The sequence below is a fragment of the Apiospora kogelbergensis genome (assembly GCF_038363985.1).
Source record: "Apiospora kogelbergensis strain CBS 113332 chromosome Unknown utg000002l_segment0_segment0, whole genome shotgun sequence".
Lineage (NCBI taxonomy): Eukaryota > Fungi > Ascomycota > Sordariomycetes > Amphisphaeriales > Apiosporaceae > Apiospora > Apiospora kogelbergensis.
Genome location: NW_027117419.1, coordinates 2,294,085 through 2,313,248, shown reverse-complemented (window position 1 = coordinate 2,313,248; position 19,164 = coordinate 2,294,085). Strand labels below are relative to the sequence as shown.

Sequence of the window (19,164 nt, the reverse complement as noted above, 5' to 3'; positions counted from 1 at the left end):
CAGTCGGCGGCCTAATAGACTCGGCGGCCTAATAGACTGCCACGGGCGACCCCCAGTGTAACGGCCTCTGTGGGGCTGAGTTGCGCCGGGCGAACATGTGGTGTACAAAGGCTTTGGGTCCGGCATACTCGAACCCCATAGGCCTGGAGCCCAGTGGAAGGCTGATGCGGTGAAGCTTGCGGGTGTCCCACCGCTCCTTGATGCAATCGTCAACAAGGGCCAGGAGACCAGTCGAGACAACGACGCTGCGCAAGTTGTTAGTATGCTACAATCACGGATATGCAGACGGATTGCATCAACAGAAGGCACTTACTCGGCGACGTCGGTCATGGCATTGACGAGGTCCTGGTCGCTTATCCACATGTGACATGGCGGGATCCAACCGCCGGCTTCCTCATCGGCAGCCACCTGGTTGGGCGACCGGGTCTCGGGCACGATGTGAGCGACCGGTGCTCTGCTCTGGCCATCTCGGAAAAGATGGAAGGACACAACACCCGTGAGCTTGTCCGTGACCCGTTTCCAGGAGTACTTGTGACCCCACCATTCGAACTCATATCTCTTCGAGCCCTTGGATCCACAACGGGCAATGTCCACTCTGGCATAGTTGGAGAACTCCAGCTTGATGGCGTTGGTGGCGACGGCATGCGACTTGTGCCGCTTGCCTGCCTGGGCGAAAGACGACCGGAACTCGCCATCCGCCTCGGGCGTCGAGTAGCTCGTGCCCGGCCGGCTTTTCGTCGAGGACGAGGACGCGGACCCAGCGGTGCCAGTCCTCGCGAGGTGCGGCCGTGGGATGTTCTTCATGGCCGAAGACATGGAGCGCGGCAGACTGGGGCGGCCCTGGTCGGCGGGCTCGGTGAACCTCCGTTTTGAGTTGCAGACCTCGCGGCCCGAATCGCGACAGTACCTCCGCAGCGAGAACTCGCGCCTGTTGAGATCGTGCATGCGCAGATGGAAGAGCTGGATTGTCTTCCTCCTGCGGCCAGACACGACGGTGTCGACCCGCAGGTTCATGTTGCCGTCCGAGGTAAAGTCGTCATGGCGAATAGAGAGGCGGTTCATGGAGGGGAAGAGGGCAGCAAAGTCCTCAGGGGTGGAAGGGCGGACGGTTGTGTCGACAATTTCATGCCGATATGTGGGTAGCGGTGGGATCTCGGTATAATCCACGCTGGCGTCCGACACGTCAACATGCTCAACCTGGTCTAACGAGGCCCGGGAGGAGTACGTGTCGACGGAGGAGCGAGAACACAGACTGGTAGACGGCGAGAGGTCCTGCTGTTGGTAGTCGGGCTGAGGTCTGGAGGCTTTGAGTATTGAGTGTTTGGTGGATGGCCTGGAGCTCTCGTATACAGAAGTGGGCGCGGTACTGCGGGACTCATAAGACTCGGTACTTCTTTGGGAGTCTCGAGTGCTGGTGGTGTGGTTTGACGAGCTGGTGAATTGTCTGGGCGTCATTGTAACGGAAGAGGGTTGGGAGGGCAATTCATGTGAGAGGAGGAGGGGTTTGGTGTTTGGTGTTTGGTTTGCTATCGTGGTGCGAGTTGGGGATGAGAGCGGGATGCTCGTGGGCACATATATAACCGAGTCAGACAGTCAGCCAGCCAGTCCGTCCGCTTGGGCGGTATATGCATGCGGCTAGGGGTCCCAAGGGAGCGGTTATCGCGTGGAACCGGGGAGAAAAATAAAATAGCCTTTGGAGCCTGAACTGGCACACAATGGGGTCGACGGCCGATCTTAGATATACGGGTTGGTGCCTTGTGCCTTGTGCCTTGTCTTTTGGTGGTGACGGGTGAACTGGCGGACGGGGATTCGCAGGCAGATGGGGCGGGATGAAACGCCTGGCTGTGGACAGGACTGGAGGATGTTCGAGTGGAGGAGATAGATGCGTCGTGAACATGTGTGTCCATGTAAGGTAGGCAAGGTAGGCAAGGTGGGCGGAGTGGACTTATGACGGGCGGCGTTGGGTTCCCTTTTAGGGGAGGGGGCGCCAGCTGCTTGCTGATGTATGGAAAAAAAGAAGCTGAGTGAGATGGGGGGGTGGTTGTCACCGTCTTCTTGCGCTTCCGCATACTGCCCTCGACAGTCAACCGTCAATCGGCATGGTGGTGCAAGGTGCATTGTGCATTGCGCCCCGCGAATGGCCGCCGGTTCGCCCACGTCTGCGAGTAAAAACCGGAGCCGGCTGTCATTGGCCTCAGCTTCCCAGGGTCGTCGCGAGAAAAGACTCACAGTCGCGAGAAAAGACTCGCAGTCACAGGTACCTTCCCACTAGACTCGGGATCGCAGGCTAGGATAGTTCCCGTTGGTGATTGACCCTGGTCGCCGTCCCCCTCTTCACAGCCTAACTATTAACCCCTACATACGTACACACACACAACACAGTACGTCGCACACGCAGCCGCAGCAGCTTGTTCGCCGTCGCACGTCGCACGCTGTAGGCTTGGGCAGGCAGGCTGCCGGCCTGCTGCTCGAAAAAAGTACGGACGGCCATGTCTTGATTGATTTATCATTGCCTTCCTTACTACCTATGCCTAGATACCCAGCATGGCAAACCTTGAAAGTAGGTGAGCAACCGCGTTGTGTGCCGTCTGGTCATGATGGTGCCACCACTGGCCATGGCAATTGCTTGTCGGACTTGGCCAGAGCCCGCCGGCTGCTCTGGCCCGGTCCGGTGGTGAACATGTCGCAAATCGACCTTCTGCTGCTTGCCATCTGCAAGTCTGGTGAGATCTCGTTTCTTCCCAATCAATGACGCTGTTGAAGCAAGTCTCCGTCCGAGTACGCCTGAATCGTAGTGCTGCCTGACAAATCCTCCTTACCAAGGTGTCATGCTATTCCATCAGAGATCCGTCTCCAGCAGTAAGCAACGCCGTCTTTGTCATCGATGCACGGCTGGACTGGTTCCCATCGGGTCCTGTCGTGCGCTGGGAGGCCCTCACATGACAGCCATCGATGCGCATGTAATTGGGCAGGTAGGGCTGGCAGGCCCCTTGTGCTCTCGACGGTAGACGGGCGGTGTTTCTCCTCTGGATTCCGCCGAAGTGTGTGTGCTACGTGGGGTGTGTGTGTGTGTCTGGCTGCTTCTGTCTCTGCTTCTGTCTCTGTTCCTGTCTGTCTGTCTGTCTGTCATCTATCCATTCAAGCCACGAAGGCGCAGACTGGTTGGCCGTGTGCTGTGTGCTTTGGGAATCCCGACAACCGTCGCCAGTCTCCCTAATCCGAGTCGTATCGCATCGCAGACGCAATGCCTAGCGGCGCATAGCCCATTTGCCTAGGCCACTTGGAGTCGCTCCCGTTCCGCCCATCGTGGGATTCCTTTCTTGGAATGCGTTGCTCCCCAAGACGACCGCGGGTCGTAATACGTGGCAATCCCCCGAGGCTGTTAGTCCATCGTGATGCCCAACTCACCTACTTTATTATCTATCGCCGTTTGGAGCGCGCTTGCCAGAGGATACTGATACTGTCTGGCACACCACTCCCAACTCCCACCTCCCACCTCCCACTCGGCAGCGAGGCCTCGTCTCTCTCGTCGCCAGCCACATCCCGCCGTCCCAGGCCATGGCCGGCACCGCATGCTTGGATAGGCCATGTGTATGACTTCACTAACCGCAGCGTGCTGGCCGAGACGAAACAGGGTAACATGATGCTGAATACCGTTACACCACGGCCACTTGGACTCCTGTCGCAAGTGCGCTCTCCACAGTCTTCTCTCCTTCCATGCATGGCGCTTGTCTGTTACGGGCCACGGCCTTTTGCTGATGCATCATGGGAGCGCTGGTTTCCTTTTCCCTCTCGCCCTGCGGGTTTTGTGGCCTGCTGCAGTGCAGGTCGTCCACTAATGGGCCTCTGGTGTGTCAACCCCTCATTGGCTGCCGTTTTGGTTTGCACCTGAAGCTCAACCTGCTTTATCTCTAGCACACACCCAAGGCCTGCTAACCCACGTGTTTCCCACCACAGCGAACCGGAGCACTGCTGGACGAGTCCATCTACTTACGAGAGACTGACGTATCAGCGGGAGCGGGTTGGGTCGAGATGGACGGGTCTCCTTTGGCTGTCATCTCTGCGTCCCGACCGTCTAAAATACATGCATAGCTAGTCACAGGGAGAGGGTTCGCAAGATGGCGACAGGCCGACCCCTCTTGGGATGTTGTGTTCTGGACTATAGTAGCCCTTTGGATGCGCATGCCGTGGCCCGCGAGTTAGCCCGAGCATTTGGAAAGTGGCATGTCGCCGTCTCTTGCGAACACGTTCCACCGAGGGGAGCAGCATTCTGTCGCTCCCCAAATGCCTGACGGGTCACAGCAGGAGCAGATGTTTGCGAAGAGGGGACCTCGCTAAGGCCACCCAACATTACATCATCACGCTTGTCAATGACAACCACGGTCGACCTCACGACGGCGTGCGTGTTATTCGATACCCACTCACGCACCCCACATGCAGCACCTGCACGTTGCCGGAATCGGGCATGGAATCTAGTATATATCAGATGTTGGTTTGGCCGCTACTTGTGACCCCGTTGACGCCATACTTGGTAACGTATAGGATGAATGCTTCTTCCTACGAAGACTGCGGCTACGCAGGGACCGAAACGGCAGGAGTTCGAGCTGCGATGATCTTCAACTTATGGCGGCTCGAGGATCGCCGTCCCTATCAAGACGGCAACGATCTTCCCATGATCTCTATGCATCTATCAAGTTATCAGGCTTGCCTGGTATCCACCTCCTGGCACCTGGGGGATGAGCTGTCCACGCATAGCCGCATGGGCTTCAGGAATTCTAACGACAGCAGAGAGCTGCCATGTACATACTATTGGTATCGAGCATGACCAGTCGTCTATGGGCTCCTTCTTATCAATTTCTCGTCCCATGTTGATCGTCAAGAGCAGGCATGATGTAGAAGATCATCTTGCTCTCGCCGCCCTAGGTTCTTTTCCATGACGGCAATGGTATCAGCATCCATAATTGGCCCAGGTAGCGAGGTGCATATTCGTAAGCTCGATAGGATGGAAGATCTTCCAAGACTCGTCCAGTCCGAACGAAGAAACAATGGGGTTCCTGTAATGGTCATCGACAATTAAGAAGGGCGGTTTACAGTTGCGACCCTGCCCATAGCTGTGCATCCTAATTGGACTTACCATAGAAGAGGCGAGTTCGGTATGGGCCATTGTCGACGCTTCCCTACTCGATTGACGAAAAACATAACGCCCTCGCGCAGAATGAGCCTGGCTTGATTATATTTGTTAAGGATACCGCTCATATCACGTCAGCCCCCACGACCTCTCCGGCAGATCCGATGCAATATCCCGCAGTGCTGATAATCTATGCACACCTTCGTTCGTCACGGACCCGTCGAACAGAAAAGAAAGGTTCTGGGTCTTGTCCCATTCTCTTTGAGAACTCCGTGCGGCTCCTGCATCCAGCGACGTCCAGGTTCCTCCCTAGTGTGGAATACTATCAGCCAGTCCTTGCTTACATCGAAATCGAGTGATTATCGGCATCAGCGCCGGGACTACGGCGATCGATTGGGCGGAAGGAAGCCTCCACCAAATAGATGACTGGCTGTCATTAACGTATACCACAACACGTGAGCCAACGCTGATCGCCGTGGTTAGCCGCTTGGAGAAGAAGAAAGGAGCAGAAGAAGCAAATTGAGAGGTGTGGGCGTTTTGCCGCCCTCAGCTCTTTTTCGACTTGCCGTCCTGTCGTTTGTTACCGACGGCCGGAGTGTACGGACACCATCAAGCAAAGCGCATCCGGCCTATCAGCATCGACGCCCCCCCCTCTCGTCAGAGAAAGGTATCCCGCTTTGGGGAAAGCCCGGGAGTTTCGAGCTGGAAGCCACCTTACTCGTCGGCCCTCTCGGGTCGGGGAGTGCGGAGAAGCAAGCTGTCTGCTTGCGCGGCGCCGGGGTCAGGGATGGTGCCCATGTATGCATGAGACAAGCATCCACCTCGTATGTAGGTTGGGCAGGCGGGTGCCTTTTCCTCCTTTCCCTCCCTACCTGACGGCCGCAACCATGGTCGGCTGAGGGAAAGAAAGAGAGAGAGAGAGAGAAGGTGGTGTCCCGGGGCATTGGGAATGGAATAACGGCCTTCCCGCCGAACAGGGCCCAGTATATGTATGTCTCACTTCGTGCCCAAAGATATTCCATGTGGTCTCGTGCGATGGTGGTGCTCACAGAGGGCAGCATACGTGATACCAATTTCATCTAAGGCATCTGGGATCTTCCTGGCTCGGTTGCTTGCCTGGGGGTAGATGGGGATGGATGGCGGGGAAATGCTCAAAATCCCATCTTCGTTTCCATGGACAAGTTATCCGAGTTCCATATAGACAAGGTGCATGGATGTGGTGGTACAACTTGCGTAACGCAGCACCGTCGTGGCCCAGATGAGTCCTTGCTCCTGTGCCGGCTTATATGCTCGATATGAAGAAAAGTACGATGCTGTCCGACACTAACAACATGGCCGGCCCACATCCAGTAACAGACAAAATAGAGCTGTACGTTGCTACAAATCGGATCTTGTTATACTGGTGGCCAGTAACCATCTTGTTCTAGCAAGTCCATGCGCTGTTTGTCGTGCGTCCGAGTTTTTGTCTCGGATCCTCCGTAGGGTGCTGACATAGTTTCGCTGTCGGATATTTTTGAAGCTGCCGAATCAGAGAAGGGATCTCGGGGCGTAGAGCTCGTCAATGCAAATGACGGCGACGGAGAGTGCATGTGCGGTGTCGGGAGATGCTAACTAGGGCAAAAAGTAATTATGAACAGGTGATCAGTTGAGGTGCAGAGGAATCACGATTGCGGACATGACCTGCCCATTCATTACCTCCCACCGATCATCATTATGCATGACACAATCCAAGTTTTTGGTACGTCACAACGCCTTCTGATTTTCTGCTTCCTCCCCCTTTTCCTTTTCTTGTTCATATTCCTGCAACTGACAGACGACATCTAAGCTTTGTTTCAACCTCATTGTTGCTCTTGCATCACCCCATAGCCGACTGTGCTAATACTAACTGCGCCATATTGCATGCAACAATACATGCCACACGGTCTGGTAAGCGCATGGTAATTTCGAAAGTGTGTTTTCTTCCAGTTGGTGGCGTGCCGTGTTCTTGACAGGATTGTCCAGCCAGTCGATTGGTAGGATGTACAAATTATTTGCTTCTTTGCCTGTAGTAAACTATAATCTCGACTCGACCATAATGTGCAGTGCAATACTAGCAGCGCAGTTGCAGTGATGAATGTAGCAAAGAAATCTCCTATCGTCCCCACGCCAAGGCCAGACGTCAGTTATCGTATGCCACTCTCCCATCGAACAATTCTCGTTTGCCTCGCATGGGCATATCTAACGTCGGCCCGGGGCCTGCGTGGACAAAGGGTCGTCTGGCTACGCCTAATGTCTGCTTGTGCTTGCTGCCCATGGACCCTCATCAACAGCGGCCAAACGCAGTCGAAGGATGTCCTCTCATGCCGCTAATGCTGAGAGTCCCATCCTACCCAACTGCGAGGCATGATGCGCCAGATCTTGACTTCGCCACTGCGCAGGTCCTCGAGCCGAAAACTCTCCTGCTTCACTTTCTTGCTCTCACGTCCCTGTTCCCATGCCCGCACCTTCTTCTTGACGCCATCCCATTCGGCAACGATACCCACATGGTCAGGCTTACCCACTTCCATGGAATACTTGGCATGCATTGGACCGTGTTTGCCTTGGAATTTGGCATTGCGGATCGTGATAACGTCGCCAGGTCTGATTTCGTCATGCATCTGCGTCGAAGCGTTCGCGATGTTGGCATAGACCAAGGCACCGTAAGCTCGGGTGCCTACAGGCTGCAGAACATCATTGAACGGCTTCAAGAGTTCGAAAACCAGCCCCTGGGGAGTTCCATCGCCGACTACCGTGTCCTTCTTCGACGGAACCGCATTAGCAATCTGTTGCCCGTAACGCTCATAGGCTTGTTCTAGCTGATCCTGGCGTAAGCTTCTGGGTGGTGGCTCATGTCGCTGGTCCAGCTGTGTATCAGCTGGGTTTTGCGGATCGAAACGAACTGTAATGATGGTTTGCGAATAGTCTTGGAACAAAACGTAGATCTCCTTAGTGACCTCGGTCATTCCGCCTTGCGTCGAAGAGGTACTCTCGTCAGACTCGAAGAAGACGTCTTTCCGACCTTGGAACACAGGAGGGATGCCCTTAGGCTGCAGCCACCAGTTGGTGTGTTCAGCAAGGTCAACTTCGTCAGCGACATAACCAGACTCCATAGACATGGAGGGCCTTGCGGCATCCGTGGACCGCCGTCCCGAAGCTGCCCGCTGCACATCTAGGGATTGGCGCGGCGGGATACGGTTGGCAGGTGGTGCTGGAGGTGGCTGGCGTTGTTCAGACGGCGTTGGCGGAAATGAAGGAGATCGTTCCAAGTATGGTTCGGGGTCTTCTGTCTTGGATACATTGTAGGACATGGCGGTAGGCACCGTCGACTTGGGAGCCGAATAGTTGTACGGGTCGTATTCATCGTCTTCAGCGTATGAGACGGATTTAGCAGGAGGAGGCGGTGGCGGTGGCGGGGCACCCCGAGGAGCGTCTATAGATGTCCGCGGCGCTGGCTGGCTCGGAACCGGAGGAGGAACGGCCCTGGGAGCTGCAGTGCTGGGGATCGGTGGAGGTAATGACGGCGGAGGACCGTCAGAGATGGGTGATCGGACAGGGGTGTTTTCTTCCAGGCTAGAATCACGAGCATGTGATTTCAGAGCCTCCTTATGTGGGACTGATGACGCAATATCCGTGTCGTAATCGCCATCATATTCAGTTACCTCGCCCTCCTCACTGTTATCAAGATGGCCAGGTTTCATTGGTGATGCTACCGGGTCATCTGACGTCGATGGGCGGCTTGATGCCCCAGGTGGAGGAGGGGAGGGCGGGCGGCTCTGTGTTGGAGGAGGCGGAACAGGAGCCGTGCCAGGAACTGGGGGTGGCATGCTGGTCCTCTTACTAGGGTGAGGGGGTAGAGGAGGAGAAGATGGTGTAGCTTCGTCGCTCATGTACGATGCTCGTTTGGCGTTTGTAGGCGCAGGTGGCGCGGGAGGAAGCTTTGGCGAGCCCACTGGGATTGGTGGCGGGGGTGCACGTCCAGGGGGCGCATTATCCGGACGCGAGAATTCCATAGATGATCTCATAGGATTCTCAGATAACTCATCATCGGATTCTGACCCGACACTAGGCGAAGTGACAGCTGCCGGTGGAGGCGGAGGCGGAGGTCGCGCTGTAAGACTTGGTCAATAGGAGTAATACAGCCTGGCATTGTAGATGACTTACACTCAGCGGGAACAGGTGGCGGTGCAGGACGACCCCCGGGTAGTGGTGGAGGGCCAGACATTGATCTTCGTGCAGCTGTGGTTTTCTTAGCAATTGCGCCCCAGATCCAGGAGATGCCACTTACATTCTGAGGCACGGGGGCTGTTTGAAGTCACAGGAGTAGCGTCATCGTCATCCGGCGTTTCAATCTCCTCGCGTTCGGGCGTTTCTTCGTTCGTGGGCTTTTTCTGCCCCATACCTGGCAGAGCCATCATGGTAGGGACCGGAGGCGCGGCAGCAGTAGGCAGACCGGTGGGGGCTCCCTCTTCTGGCTGCTCACTGGATCGTCGCTCCGTGGGCGGTGCCTTCTTTTTTCTTACCCGCCGATGAGGGCACAGGCGGTGCACTAAATATACTATGCATGCCCATCATTCCCATACCACCGCTCATCTTTGCCATCCTGGCTCGCAGCTCCTCCTTGCGCCGGGTTTCAGGATCCTCGTCATCGTCATCGTCCGCTTCCTCTTCATCCGCCTCCTTGGGCGCTACCTCCTCGGTAGCGGCCTTCTCCGTAGCCCCAGTCGCGGTACGCGAGATGGGTGGTTTGGGATGCGTGTCACTGTCTTCACGCTCAGTGAGATCATCCTCTTGGCCTTCAGTCGCATCTCCTGCGCCAGACATGTCGGCCTCATTACCGTCTTCAGGGTAGCCCTTTGACGACTTTCGACGCGTTGGCAATGTTTGCTTTGGAGGAATCGATTCGTCCATCGACTCTGTGTCTCGGCGCTCCAAAGGCATAGGCGATTCCCCAAGACTAGGGGTAGCAGCAGTGCCTTCTAGAGTAGCTTCGCTTTCGGTGCGCTTCTTCGGCGGGGGTCGCTTCGGTTTCTCCTTTTTAGCGACAGCGTCGGAGTGCCTCTGTGCAGCTTCAGCTTGCTGTTTCTGCAATAAAGCGATACGTTCCTTCAAAGTCGTAGGTTTGGGCTGATCCTCATCCTGGCCTTCCTGAGATGAAGCAGGTATCAAGCCGGCCTGTTGAGCACTCTCGAGGTTTTCTGCTTCTTTCTCTCTAATCTCTGGATCTTCATCGCGCCGGTACACCTTGGTCGTTGGTGCTTCCTTGGGCGGAGGAACGTAGGCATTTCGGCTGGGCGGAGGGGCAACAAAGGGCTTCCTGACGAAGCCTGAGCTCCCAGAGCCCAGGCCGCTAGGCTTGAAGGGTGCCACAGGAGGAGCTGCAGGCTTGTTGAAGGCGGCTATGCGATCCCTGAAGCTTGCAGGCTTCTCGGAAACTGGCGGCGGCGCACGAGCTTGCGCCGGAGCTTTCGGAGAGGCCTGTGCGATACTGGGCTCCGGCTTAGTGGGAGCCGGAGCTTTCGGGGCTGCAGCAGGCGCAGGCTCAACCGGCTTGGGCACTGGAGGCGCCGGGGCTCTGGGTGAGAGCGGTTCGGCAACGGGAGGCTCCTCTTCGACAGGAACGTAGGGTTCTTCAGGCTCTGCAGGCTCTGCGGCAGACTCGGGGACGGAGTCAGGTGCAGCGTCAGGGCGAGCCGTATGCTCCGGCTGGTCTTTCTTTCGTGGTCTGGTTGGGCGCGGCGGGGCGGTAGGTTCGTATTTCTCGACAAAGTTGCGCGGGAAGATACCTTCTTGTTTGACGCCCGAGGCATCTAGATATTCTCCGCCGTACCAATCGGGGTCGTCATCTTCGGTGATGGTGATAATCTGGCCGATCTCGAAGGGCAGATCGTCCTCATGGCCCGAGGTGTACTCATAGAGCGCCTTGACTTTGAAAGGTGCAGACGCCATGGTTTGGCATTGGCAGCTAGCCGCACCTTGATGGGAAGCTTACAGTCAAATGCAAGCAATAATATTGTTGGGGAGGTAGATAGATGCAGTTGTGTAAAGCATACAGTAGTGGTGGTGGTGTGGAAGCCGGAGTCGTAATTGGGGCGAAATGGAAGCGTGCGTTTGGAGATGTTGATGGGCCTTGGATCGGGGTGTGAGGGGTTTGACTGGGGGTGGTGACAGATGGATGGTCGGAAAGGAATGGCAATCGACCAAGGTTGACGGAAGGAAGGGCTGTGGGAGGACAGGCATGTATTAGACAGGATTACCTAGACTAGGTAAGTCGATCCCAGGATGGCTATCACGGCGGCCGATATCTCTCCTCGAACAAGAACAAGCAATGCTGGGGTCGAGCAGTGCAGGTGCAGATTGCGGCAGATTGCAGGTGCAGCAGGCAGCAAGAACAGAGTGCGGAAGTCGACTGCCTGTTGAGAAAAGGGAGAGAGAATCATAGGCTGCGGGCTATTATTTACTAGCAATGCCTCTCAACCTCTCTCTTTCTCTCTCTCTCTCTCTCTCTCTGTGTGTGCCAACTACTTACTGCCTATTGGTTATGCCTACCAGCAATGTCGACGTCAGCGCATGAAGCTGAGCGCTGAGTCCAGTCCAGTCCAGTCCAGTCTACCCTACCTACCCTAGTAAGTCTTTTTCGAGACGCCGGCTTTTCAGCAGGTAAAGTCCACCCTCACTGGCTGCACGCAATTCCGACAGCCACCCGCCAGCCCGTTCACATATTCAGAGCCATGCAATATTCCCGTGACGCCCCCTGAACCCCCGTCTCTGGTTTATTAAGGTGCTGTGGTCCGTTGCAACTTGCAGGAAGAGTCCAGCAGCAGGGGTTTCATCATCGCCGCTGCGCGCCCCGTCCTGGCCCGTGCTTTCCATGCTGCAGCCACACGAGCCACCCACCTTCCACCACCTCACGTCATGCCGCTCAGCCGCTGGCTGGAGTTTAGGGAGCAGCCAAACTCCGAGAAATGGAATGTATGGTACGGTAGACCAAGGCTTCCTACCAAATCGCAAATCGCAACGCATCATTCCAGAACAGCCCCATTGCTGAGGGGAAATAAGAAGAAGGAAACCACTTTCGGTCTATGAATAGTCGGCGCAGATATGGACACCCAAGCCAAGCCGCCGCCGAAAGGCATCCTGAAGAAGACGAATCCTATTGCCGAAACCACATCAGCCGAACTGGACGCTGCCACCAAAGCTCGCAATCTTGCGATACACCACGCGAGCATCATACACGATCGCCGGAAAATCTCCGACACAATCTCCGATGCCGTCATCGCCCTGTCCAAGCTCCCTAGTGGCGCGTCAGCTACCCCGCCGCCGAGCGCTGCTTCGCCCAGCGACGACGATGCCGTGTCCTTCACGTCGCAGATCCGGCTCTTCCAGCCCTCCGATTACGATGAGCTGATTGAGGAGCGCAACTGCCTCGGAAAGTGTGGCTATGTGCTTTGCCCAAAGCCGCGGATCAAAGTGAACCAGACGGGCGAGTTCAAGCTTGTCAATTTTGGGCGCAAAGACTTCGCCATTGTCCCCAAAAAGGAGATGGAGAGGTGGTGCTCTCAGGCATGTGCGAGGAGAGCCATGTACATCAAGGTGCAGCTGAACGAAACGGCTGCCTGGGAACGGGCCGGGATCGAGGGTATCCAGATCGAGCTGTATCAGGAGGCCAGCAGCAGCGGAAACAGGGGGAAAACAAGTGACCCTGCCGGAGAAATTGCCAAGGACTTGCGGTCACTCAAGCTAGAAGCGGATCGCAAAGCCGCCAGCGACGCAAGGGAACTTGCGTTGGAGAGAGGTGACACTGGTGAAAAGGCACAAAAACGACGAGTTGCTGTCAAAGTTAAGGAGAAAGATGTGTCAAACGCGCCGGCAGAACCGTCGCTCGATCAGAACAACGACGGTCATCTGCTTCTCGAGGGATACAAGCCAAAATTTGATGCCCAACAGCAAAAAGACCATGTGGGTTGATATGGCACGCTCGAAAATGAATAAGAGGGCCAACCACAGTTTGCCGGCCTCAATATTTGGTACTATTACACACTTTGGACATAGTAAGTCAACCTGTAACTCACATCCTCGCATGGCTGATCTTGGTGCTCAACCTTGAAGATATAATGTATATCTGGAGACTGTATGACTCTGTAAAACGGGTAGAGCGGCTCATCCAGCTTAGGACCGTCCCCACGCAGATCATCAATCAATCGAAACTCATTCAAACAAAGTCAACTCGATGGGGACGTATGTCATGAAGTTATGCCAAGAACACCTCTGTGTGAGCACCAAGCACAGTGAAAAGTAACCGTCAGCCGTTGAGACGTTGATGTGATGCTGGGACCGGGTTCGTCGCGACCCCCAGTATTTGCTCTTGTGGATGGGAGGCAGCGCTCCCAGCTTGCCAGCATTGCAGTAACCGCGCCAGAAATTAGTCTATTATGCATGAAGCGATGTACTGTTGGTGGGAAACGTAGGGCTGCAAGATGGTTTCAGTCCGTCATATTGTTGCTATGCAACTCAAGCTACTCGCAGGCTGTGGATAGATAATGCTCTCATGTGTACTAACTCGAATATCAATACCCCTTGCGGAGTCTAATTCTAGAGCTCTTGGCCGGCCAGCATCACAGTGTAAGAGCCAAGAACATTCAGTGTCCGCTTGAACGACAGGTCGGAGATCATGCCATGGAAGACAATAAGGAAGTTGGGTTGCACAAGGGTCGATTGACGGGGTTTATGTCTATCATATCTACATTTTAGGAGTCTCCATTACCCCAGTAGTTACACAGTTACTGTACAAATGATACCCTAGAGTGGCCATCGGATAGCACCTCCTTTGAGCTGTGGGAAGCTGACCACCAGAGATGCCGGGCTCAATATTCTGGGTCCTTAGAAATCCCCTCCGCCAAGTCCACCAAGGCCGTACTTGGAGGCATTGCCAAAGTTTCTGTTGGTGTTGCGATGTCGTGAGGACATTTGAAGTCTCTTTTGCGGCTGCTGCGATTCCTTGACGGCACCTGCAAAAGTATCGCATTCTCCTACCAGTTCCTTCTGCACCAAGTCCACTTCCGGTTTCCGCTCCAACAGCTTCAGTTGAACCTTGCCTGTGGCATCCACATTTGCCGTTTGGACTTGTACATAGACCTTAGCACCACCTTCTTGGCTTGGATCGAAGTCGTTGAGTCCAGCGATCACTTCGCCGCCTGTCACGGCGCTCGACATTCGCAGACGCCTGTCATTGAACGAAGAATCGAAGGTCGGGATGTTGGCGATGAAACCACCAACACCGATCTTGGGGGCTGAGTTGGTCGCACCAAATCTGGGCGTCACAATCCTAGCCTTGACAGAGGCGTGGGCATCCTGCGGGCCGTAGATCGGATGATTCTCCAAGAAGGACTGCGTACGCAAGTATGAGAGACCAGCGGAGGGGTGGGTGATGGGCGGCCCTTCGGAAGCATATGGGCTGTCCCGATGCAGATCATACGGTTTCCCGACGTGATAGAATTCAAGGCTGCCAGCTGCTAGGTGCGAATCGGCGTTGCTGACCGGGGCCAGGTCCAGGAATCGGCTGACAAGGTTGAAGAGTTCATGGCGATCTCCACGTAGTCCACGGGTATACTCAAGAAGCTCCTCCTCGGTGATCTCGCTAGCCTGGACAGGAGAAATGGCGTTTGTAGGTGTGCTCGCATCCTGGTCCGACATGCTGGTCTTGCGGGCTGCCGTCTTCTGTGCTGCCAAACGCTCTCGTAAAAACTGACGGAATTCGGGGCGCCGTGGGTGCACCTTCTTGGCGATATACCGGCCAAACTCCCCATCTGTCATGCCTGCCAGCCACGGCCCACCGAACTTCCATCTCAGACTGAGAGGGTCACCATCGTTCTTCGATCCCTGTGCTGGATCAGACGAACCCTTAATAGCGGGAGACCTCGAGGGCGCAGGAGTCGTGAAGTCCCGTCTCTCCTCGAACACTGAGATCAGAACCGGTGCTCCCCCTTCTCCTTTGGTACTGGAACGGAGAAGCTGAGGTTCATTTCCCGGAACTTCTCGAGAGTAATGGTATGTTCGGAGGAGGATTGGAAATCCGTTACATGCTCGATCGAGTCGACCTTCCTAACTCGCACCAGCGGGAAAGTAGATTTTGTGGTTGTTTTCAAGGGCAACGGGCGCTTGAATCCCCAGTCACCCACCATTCGAGACGTCGAGGGCGTCGTGACGGTGAGGTGGGTAGGGAAAGCCGTCGTGGCCGTCTCGGATTTGTGTTTCGTCGCTGACGACATGTCTCCAGGCGGAGGCGCAATTGGCGAGGGCATGGAGAACAATCGCGACGAGCGCAGGAGGGCAGCTCCAGGGGAGACCGCCCGTTGTGTGGACGCCATTGTCGGCCAGAGGGGTGGAATGGCAGTAACCTCTCAACGATGGTGGGATTCACGATAGAAATTCTGATGGACCTTGCAATTGGTTTCGGCCCAGCTCGAAGCCTGGCGCCGGGCCCAGAACGGAACGTAGCCCGCCAGCTGGCAAGCTGAGGCTTGACGCCTGGCCACGTGTGTGACTGCGCATACTAGCAACTGACAAGATACCGTCATTCATTGTATAGGCACTTGCGATTGGATAACATATATTACAGGTCCTGCCTATTCCGCCCCGTCGCCGACCAGCAATCCAACTATAGCATGTACAAAATGAACGTGCATGTTCGCCAGTAAACGGACGGGCAACACAGCGTCAAGAAAGGCAAGGCTCTGCCAGAGGAGGACTCCAAGTCTACTATTACTACCAATTCTCGGTATGCACCGAAGCAGGGCATAATTAGACACATGGATCTTTGCCGTCTGACTCGGGTAGCTATCCAATTACATGCGGACTACACTTTGGCAATCTGACAGTCGACAACTCGCTCACGAATAGGGAGAGAAAACAACCAGTATGTTCGTGACGGCAGCATAATAAGGTTGTCTAGTCAGTTTCGATGATGAAGATCTATCTGAATTGAGCACCGCATAGGTCTCAAAACAGTCCGTCCGTTATGGTAGCAGTGACCCCGCCCGATATACCTCAACCCAGGCTTATGTAGTGACGTTCTGTGATTGTATCTAGTCAAGTGTCCGAGCTATATTGCATTTAAAGTGTACAGTTGCCCAGGCTGCCCGCCATCATCGTGATCGAAACAGAATATTATTGGCAAGGGTTCTCCAACGAAGATGCAGGGTTTCGTCCCTCCTAGCATTTTCTTAAAAGAGTAGCTAGCTCATCTGTCACCGGGCATACCGACTGTTGGATCCCTTTCGCGAAAACTCACACACAAGACAAACTAAGGGCCCGAGCATCCCCGCGAACGGAATAGTATAGCATAGTCTTTGATCACTCGCATCTTTCCCTCCCTTCCATTCTCCCTTTGACGCGAGCGCCTCACTCGCTGACATCACCAGACCAACCTCCGAAATGGTGGCCGTATCAACTCTTACCCAGACCATCCTGGCGGTAGCCGACTTCAGGCTACGGGGCTACTCGGACGCGAACTGCGGGACGATGGCCGTCGAAATCGCCGACTTCGAGAGCTGGGGCTGCATGAAATACCAGGAGGGCGGCATGGCCTCGGTCAGCTTCGACAGCGGTAACTTCCAGTCGGGCAACGTCGCGGGCCAGCACTTTGTTACCGACGATTGCACCGGCCCCAGCGTGGGGCAAGCCAACTTCGTCGACGCCAACTATACCGTGCCGGACGGGCAGTGCGTCAACACCACCATGGCCCCGAACGGGAAGAAGTTCCGGTCCTTCTCATATGTCACGTATCGCTGAGATGGGCATAAGAAGAAACCGCCGTAGCCGCCATGCTGGCGGCAGTTGTCTCGACATCGACACGAATTCCTCCCAGATTCCAAATCGTCAAAGGCCAGAAAAGGCCATTGCTCATGTTTGGGTGCGAACAACCGCCGGGAAACACATATTACAATGTGGTAGGAGATGCTCCAGGAAACACCTGGGATGTCCGACCACAAAGCAGGCCTGTGTTACAGAGGAGTTACTAGGAAGCTCTTGGTGCAACACCAGTGAAATCAATTCTCAGGATAGCGGCTATTTAGCCTATTTACATCTAAGGATGAAGCATCTTTAGGGGTTCCAGTTACTGGGTTTTAATGGAAGACAGAATCATATTCATTTATTCAGTCACAGGATTCAAGTCACACTTCATGTCCGTTATCTTTACTACGTGTACTTATACTACACACACACATATGTATATATACATATTCAGCTCTATACAGAGTTAGTAATAAAGCCGTCAGCTCAGCATTTGAGCCATTACCAATGATAAGGGTCTCATTAAATGAGCTTATGGATCGTGTCAGTGGTATCTAGGTGGAGATGGACAGTATAGTGCGCGATAAACGCTCTGGTGATCAGATATTCCTTTATCGCCACTCAATCGTAGATTGAATCCTCCGTGGCGCAATTGGCTAGCGCGTTCGACTGTTATAATTGCAATCGAGAGGTTCACAGTTCAAGCCTGTGCGGGGAGTAACAATTACATTTTGTCCTTTGTCAACCCTTTTTTTTTTTGTTTTTTTTTTTCGCATATTTGTTCTTCTATAGAAAGCTGATGTGTAGTTTGTGTATCTAAAAATTCACATACAACAGTACGCAAGGAAGTTCTTGCTGACGCTTAGCTTATTTCCTTTTTGGAATATAAATAAGATAGCCGGGTACGTTGGCCTATAGTGTATTGAGTTGCGCCCACTACATCACTATGGGCTTGCATCCGACTTTATGCTGCTAACCCCTGTACCGGTCTTTGAGACACACCTTACTGTTCGTGCGGCTCAATGGCAATGGACCACCGTGTGACAGACAAGTGACCATAGAAGGTTACTAGGAAACCAGATGAGTAGTTCAACTACTACCCGCGTCACCGACTCTTTTTTTTATTCCTCTCTAACGGGTTGTATTATGCAATTTCTGTTACACGGCAGAAGGTTACATCTCCTATCTTTAGAAAGATCGGTGTAGAAGGCACAAGGTGTTAGTCGGTAGTCATCACAATGCTTTTGTTTCATATATCTCTTCCACATAGGGTTTTCTTAACCTGCTCTGGGCTGATGGGATTTGAAATGGTTGCCACCATGGCGCCTCACCATGTTAGCGCTTAAGGTATCTTAGCCAGCTTCGACTTCATTGTAGAACTTCATGCACGGTGTTACGAGCTAAGAAACATACTCAACGATGGCTTCGCAGGATTTAGAGATTGATCAAGCCGTGATTAGTTTGTCGTAATTATCAGTACATTGGCATTATCAATACATGGGCTCGCGGCCGATAACAAGGTAAGGACATCTATAACAGACGTAAATAGTCCGATGATATCTTTGACCTCAGTACCAACGGAGGCGCCTTCGCAAGGCCCTCGTCTACGTTGCCCTCCGAAAAACTTGCTCCCGCTTCGTATGTGAACGAGTCCTTCAGGTCGGCCAGTAGTTGGCTGATGGAAGTTGGGTCACCGATGGGTTCTGTCAGCTTGAGAAAGCCATGCTTGCCAGGTTCGAGCGTGGTATCCAATTGCGAGGCGAGCACGAGATAGACTTCCGTGACATGCGTGAAGCTTTGCATCAGAACATATTTGTTGTAGGTTTCCCAGGGCCGCCTGATGGCGGGATTGACGTGATCCAATGCCAGATTCTGCACTTCGGGTATATCTGTGACGAGCCCTGCGAAGTCTCGACAAGAATCGTCGTATCCCATGTATGGGGGCCTCGGCAGGTAAAGTGTATCTATCGCCGGATGGAAATATATGCTCGGTTGTTGTGTACGTGTGCCAAATAGGGTTTTGTATAGCCTGGTAGCCTCCTGCCTTGACTCCCGACATGCATGGAAAACAGGGGGTGGTGCCGTTGTTGTTCTGCAGCAGTCTTTGTCAGAATTGTAGGAGACCTCGACGACTCGAGGCTGGCAACTCAAGCGCCATATTTGCCACCTGATCTCGATAGGCAATGTCGGAAACAGGTGGAATGACGGGGAGGACATGGTTGCGACAG

At 54.3% G+C, this 19,164-nt stretch overlaps 6 protein-coding genes across 6 annotated transcripts; 2 read left to right on the top strand and 4 right to left on the bottom strand.

Annotated features, from left to right (window-relative positions):
- Nucleotides 1-28: 28 nt before the first annotated feature.
- Nucleotides 29-1,455, bottom strand: PG998_003616 (uncharacterized protein; the record flags this gene model as incomplete). Its single annotated transcript, XM_066870434.1, has 2 exons — nucleotides 29-245; nucleotides 314-1,455. The coding sequence occupies 2 exons, from the start codon at nucleotides 1,453-1,455 to the stop codon at nucleotides 29-31; spliced, it is 1,359 nt and encodes a 452-aa protein (XP_066734184.1).
- A 6,018-nt stretch (nucleotides 1,456-7,473) lies between these two features.
- On the bottom strand, nucleotides 7,474-11,092 carry PG998_003615 (uncharacterized protein; the record flags this gene model as incomplete). The annotated part of the gene is made up of 4 exons (XM_066870433.1): nucleotides 7,474-9,254; nucleotides 9,308-9,382; nucleotides 9,432-9,692; nucleotides 9,730-11,092. The coding sequence occupies 4 exons, from the start codon at nucleotides 11,090-11,092 to the stop codon at nucleotides 7,474-7,476; spliced, it is 3,480 nt and encodes a 1,159-aa protein (XP_066734183.1).
- A 1,152-nt stretch (nucleotides 11,093-12,244) lies between these two features.
- PG998_003614 (Rtr1/RPAP2 family protein) lies at nucleotides 12,245-13,111 on the top strand (the record flags this gene model as incomplete). The annotated part of the gene is made up of 1 exon (XM_066870432.1): nucleotides 12,245-13,111. The coding sequence occupies one exon, from the start codon at nucleotides 12,245-12,247 to the stop codon at nucleotides 13,109-13,111; it is 867 nt and encodes a 288-aa protein (XP_066734182.1).
- Nucleotides 13,112-14,023: 912 nt separating this feature from the next.
- PG998_003613 (mitochondrial 37S ribosomal protein bS1m) lies at nucleotides 14,024-15,510 on the bottom strand (the record flags this gene model as incomplete). The annotated part of the gene is made up of 2 exons (XM_066870431.1): nucleotides 14,024-15,094; nucleotides 15,142-15,510. 2 exons carry the CDS (start codon nucleotides 15,508-15,510, stop codon nucleotides 14,024-14,026), a joined length of 1,440 nt encoding a protein of 479 aa, XP_066734181.1.
- Nucleotides 15,511-16,576: 1,066 nt separating this feature from the next.
- PG998_003612 (uncharacterized protein) lies at nucleotides 16,577-16,933 on the top strand (the record flags this gene model as incomplete). The annotated part of the gene is made up of 1 exon (XM_066870430.1): nucleotides 16,577-16,933. The coding sequence occupies one exon, from the start codon at nucleotides 16,577-16,579 to the stop codon at nucleotides 16,931-16,933; it is 357 nt and encodes a 118-aa protein (XP_066734180.1).
- Nucleotides 16,934-18,466: 1,533 nt separating this feature from the next.
- On the bottom strand, nucleotides 18,467-18,871 carry PG998_003611 (uncharacterized protein; the record flags this gene model as incomplete). The annotated part of the gene is made up of 1 exon (XM_066870429.1): nucleotides 18,467-18,871. One exon carries the CDS (start codon nucleotides 18,869-18,871, stop codon nucleotides 18,467-18,469), a length of 405 nt encoding a protein of 134 aa, XP_066734179.1.
- Between the last annotated feature and the right edge of the window lie 293 nt (nucleotides 18,872-19,164).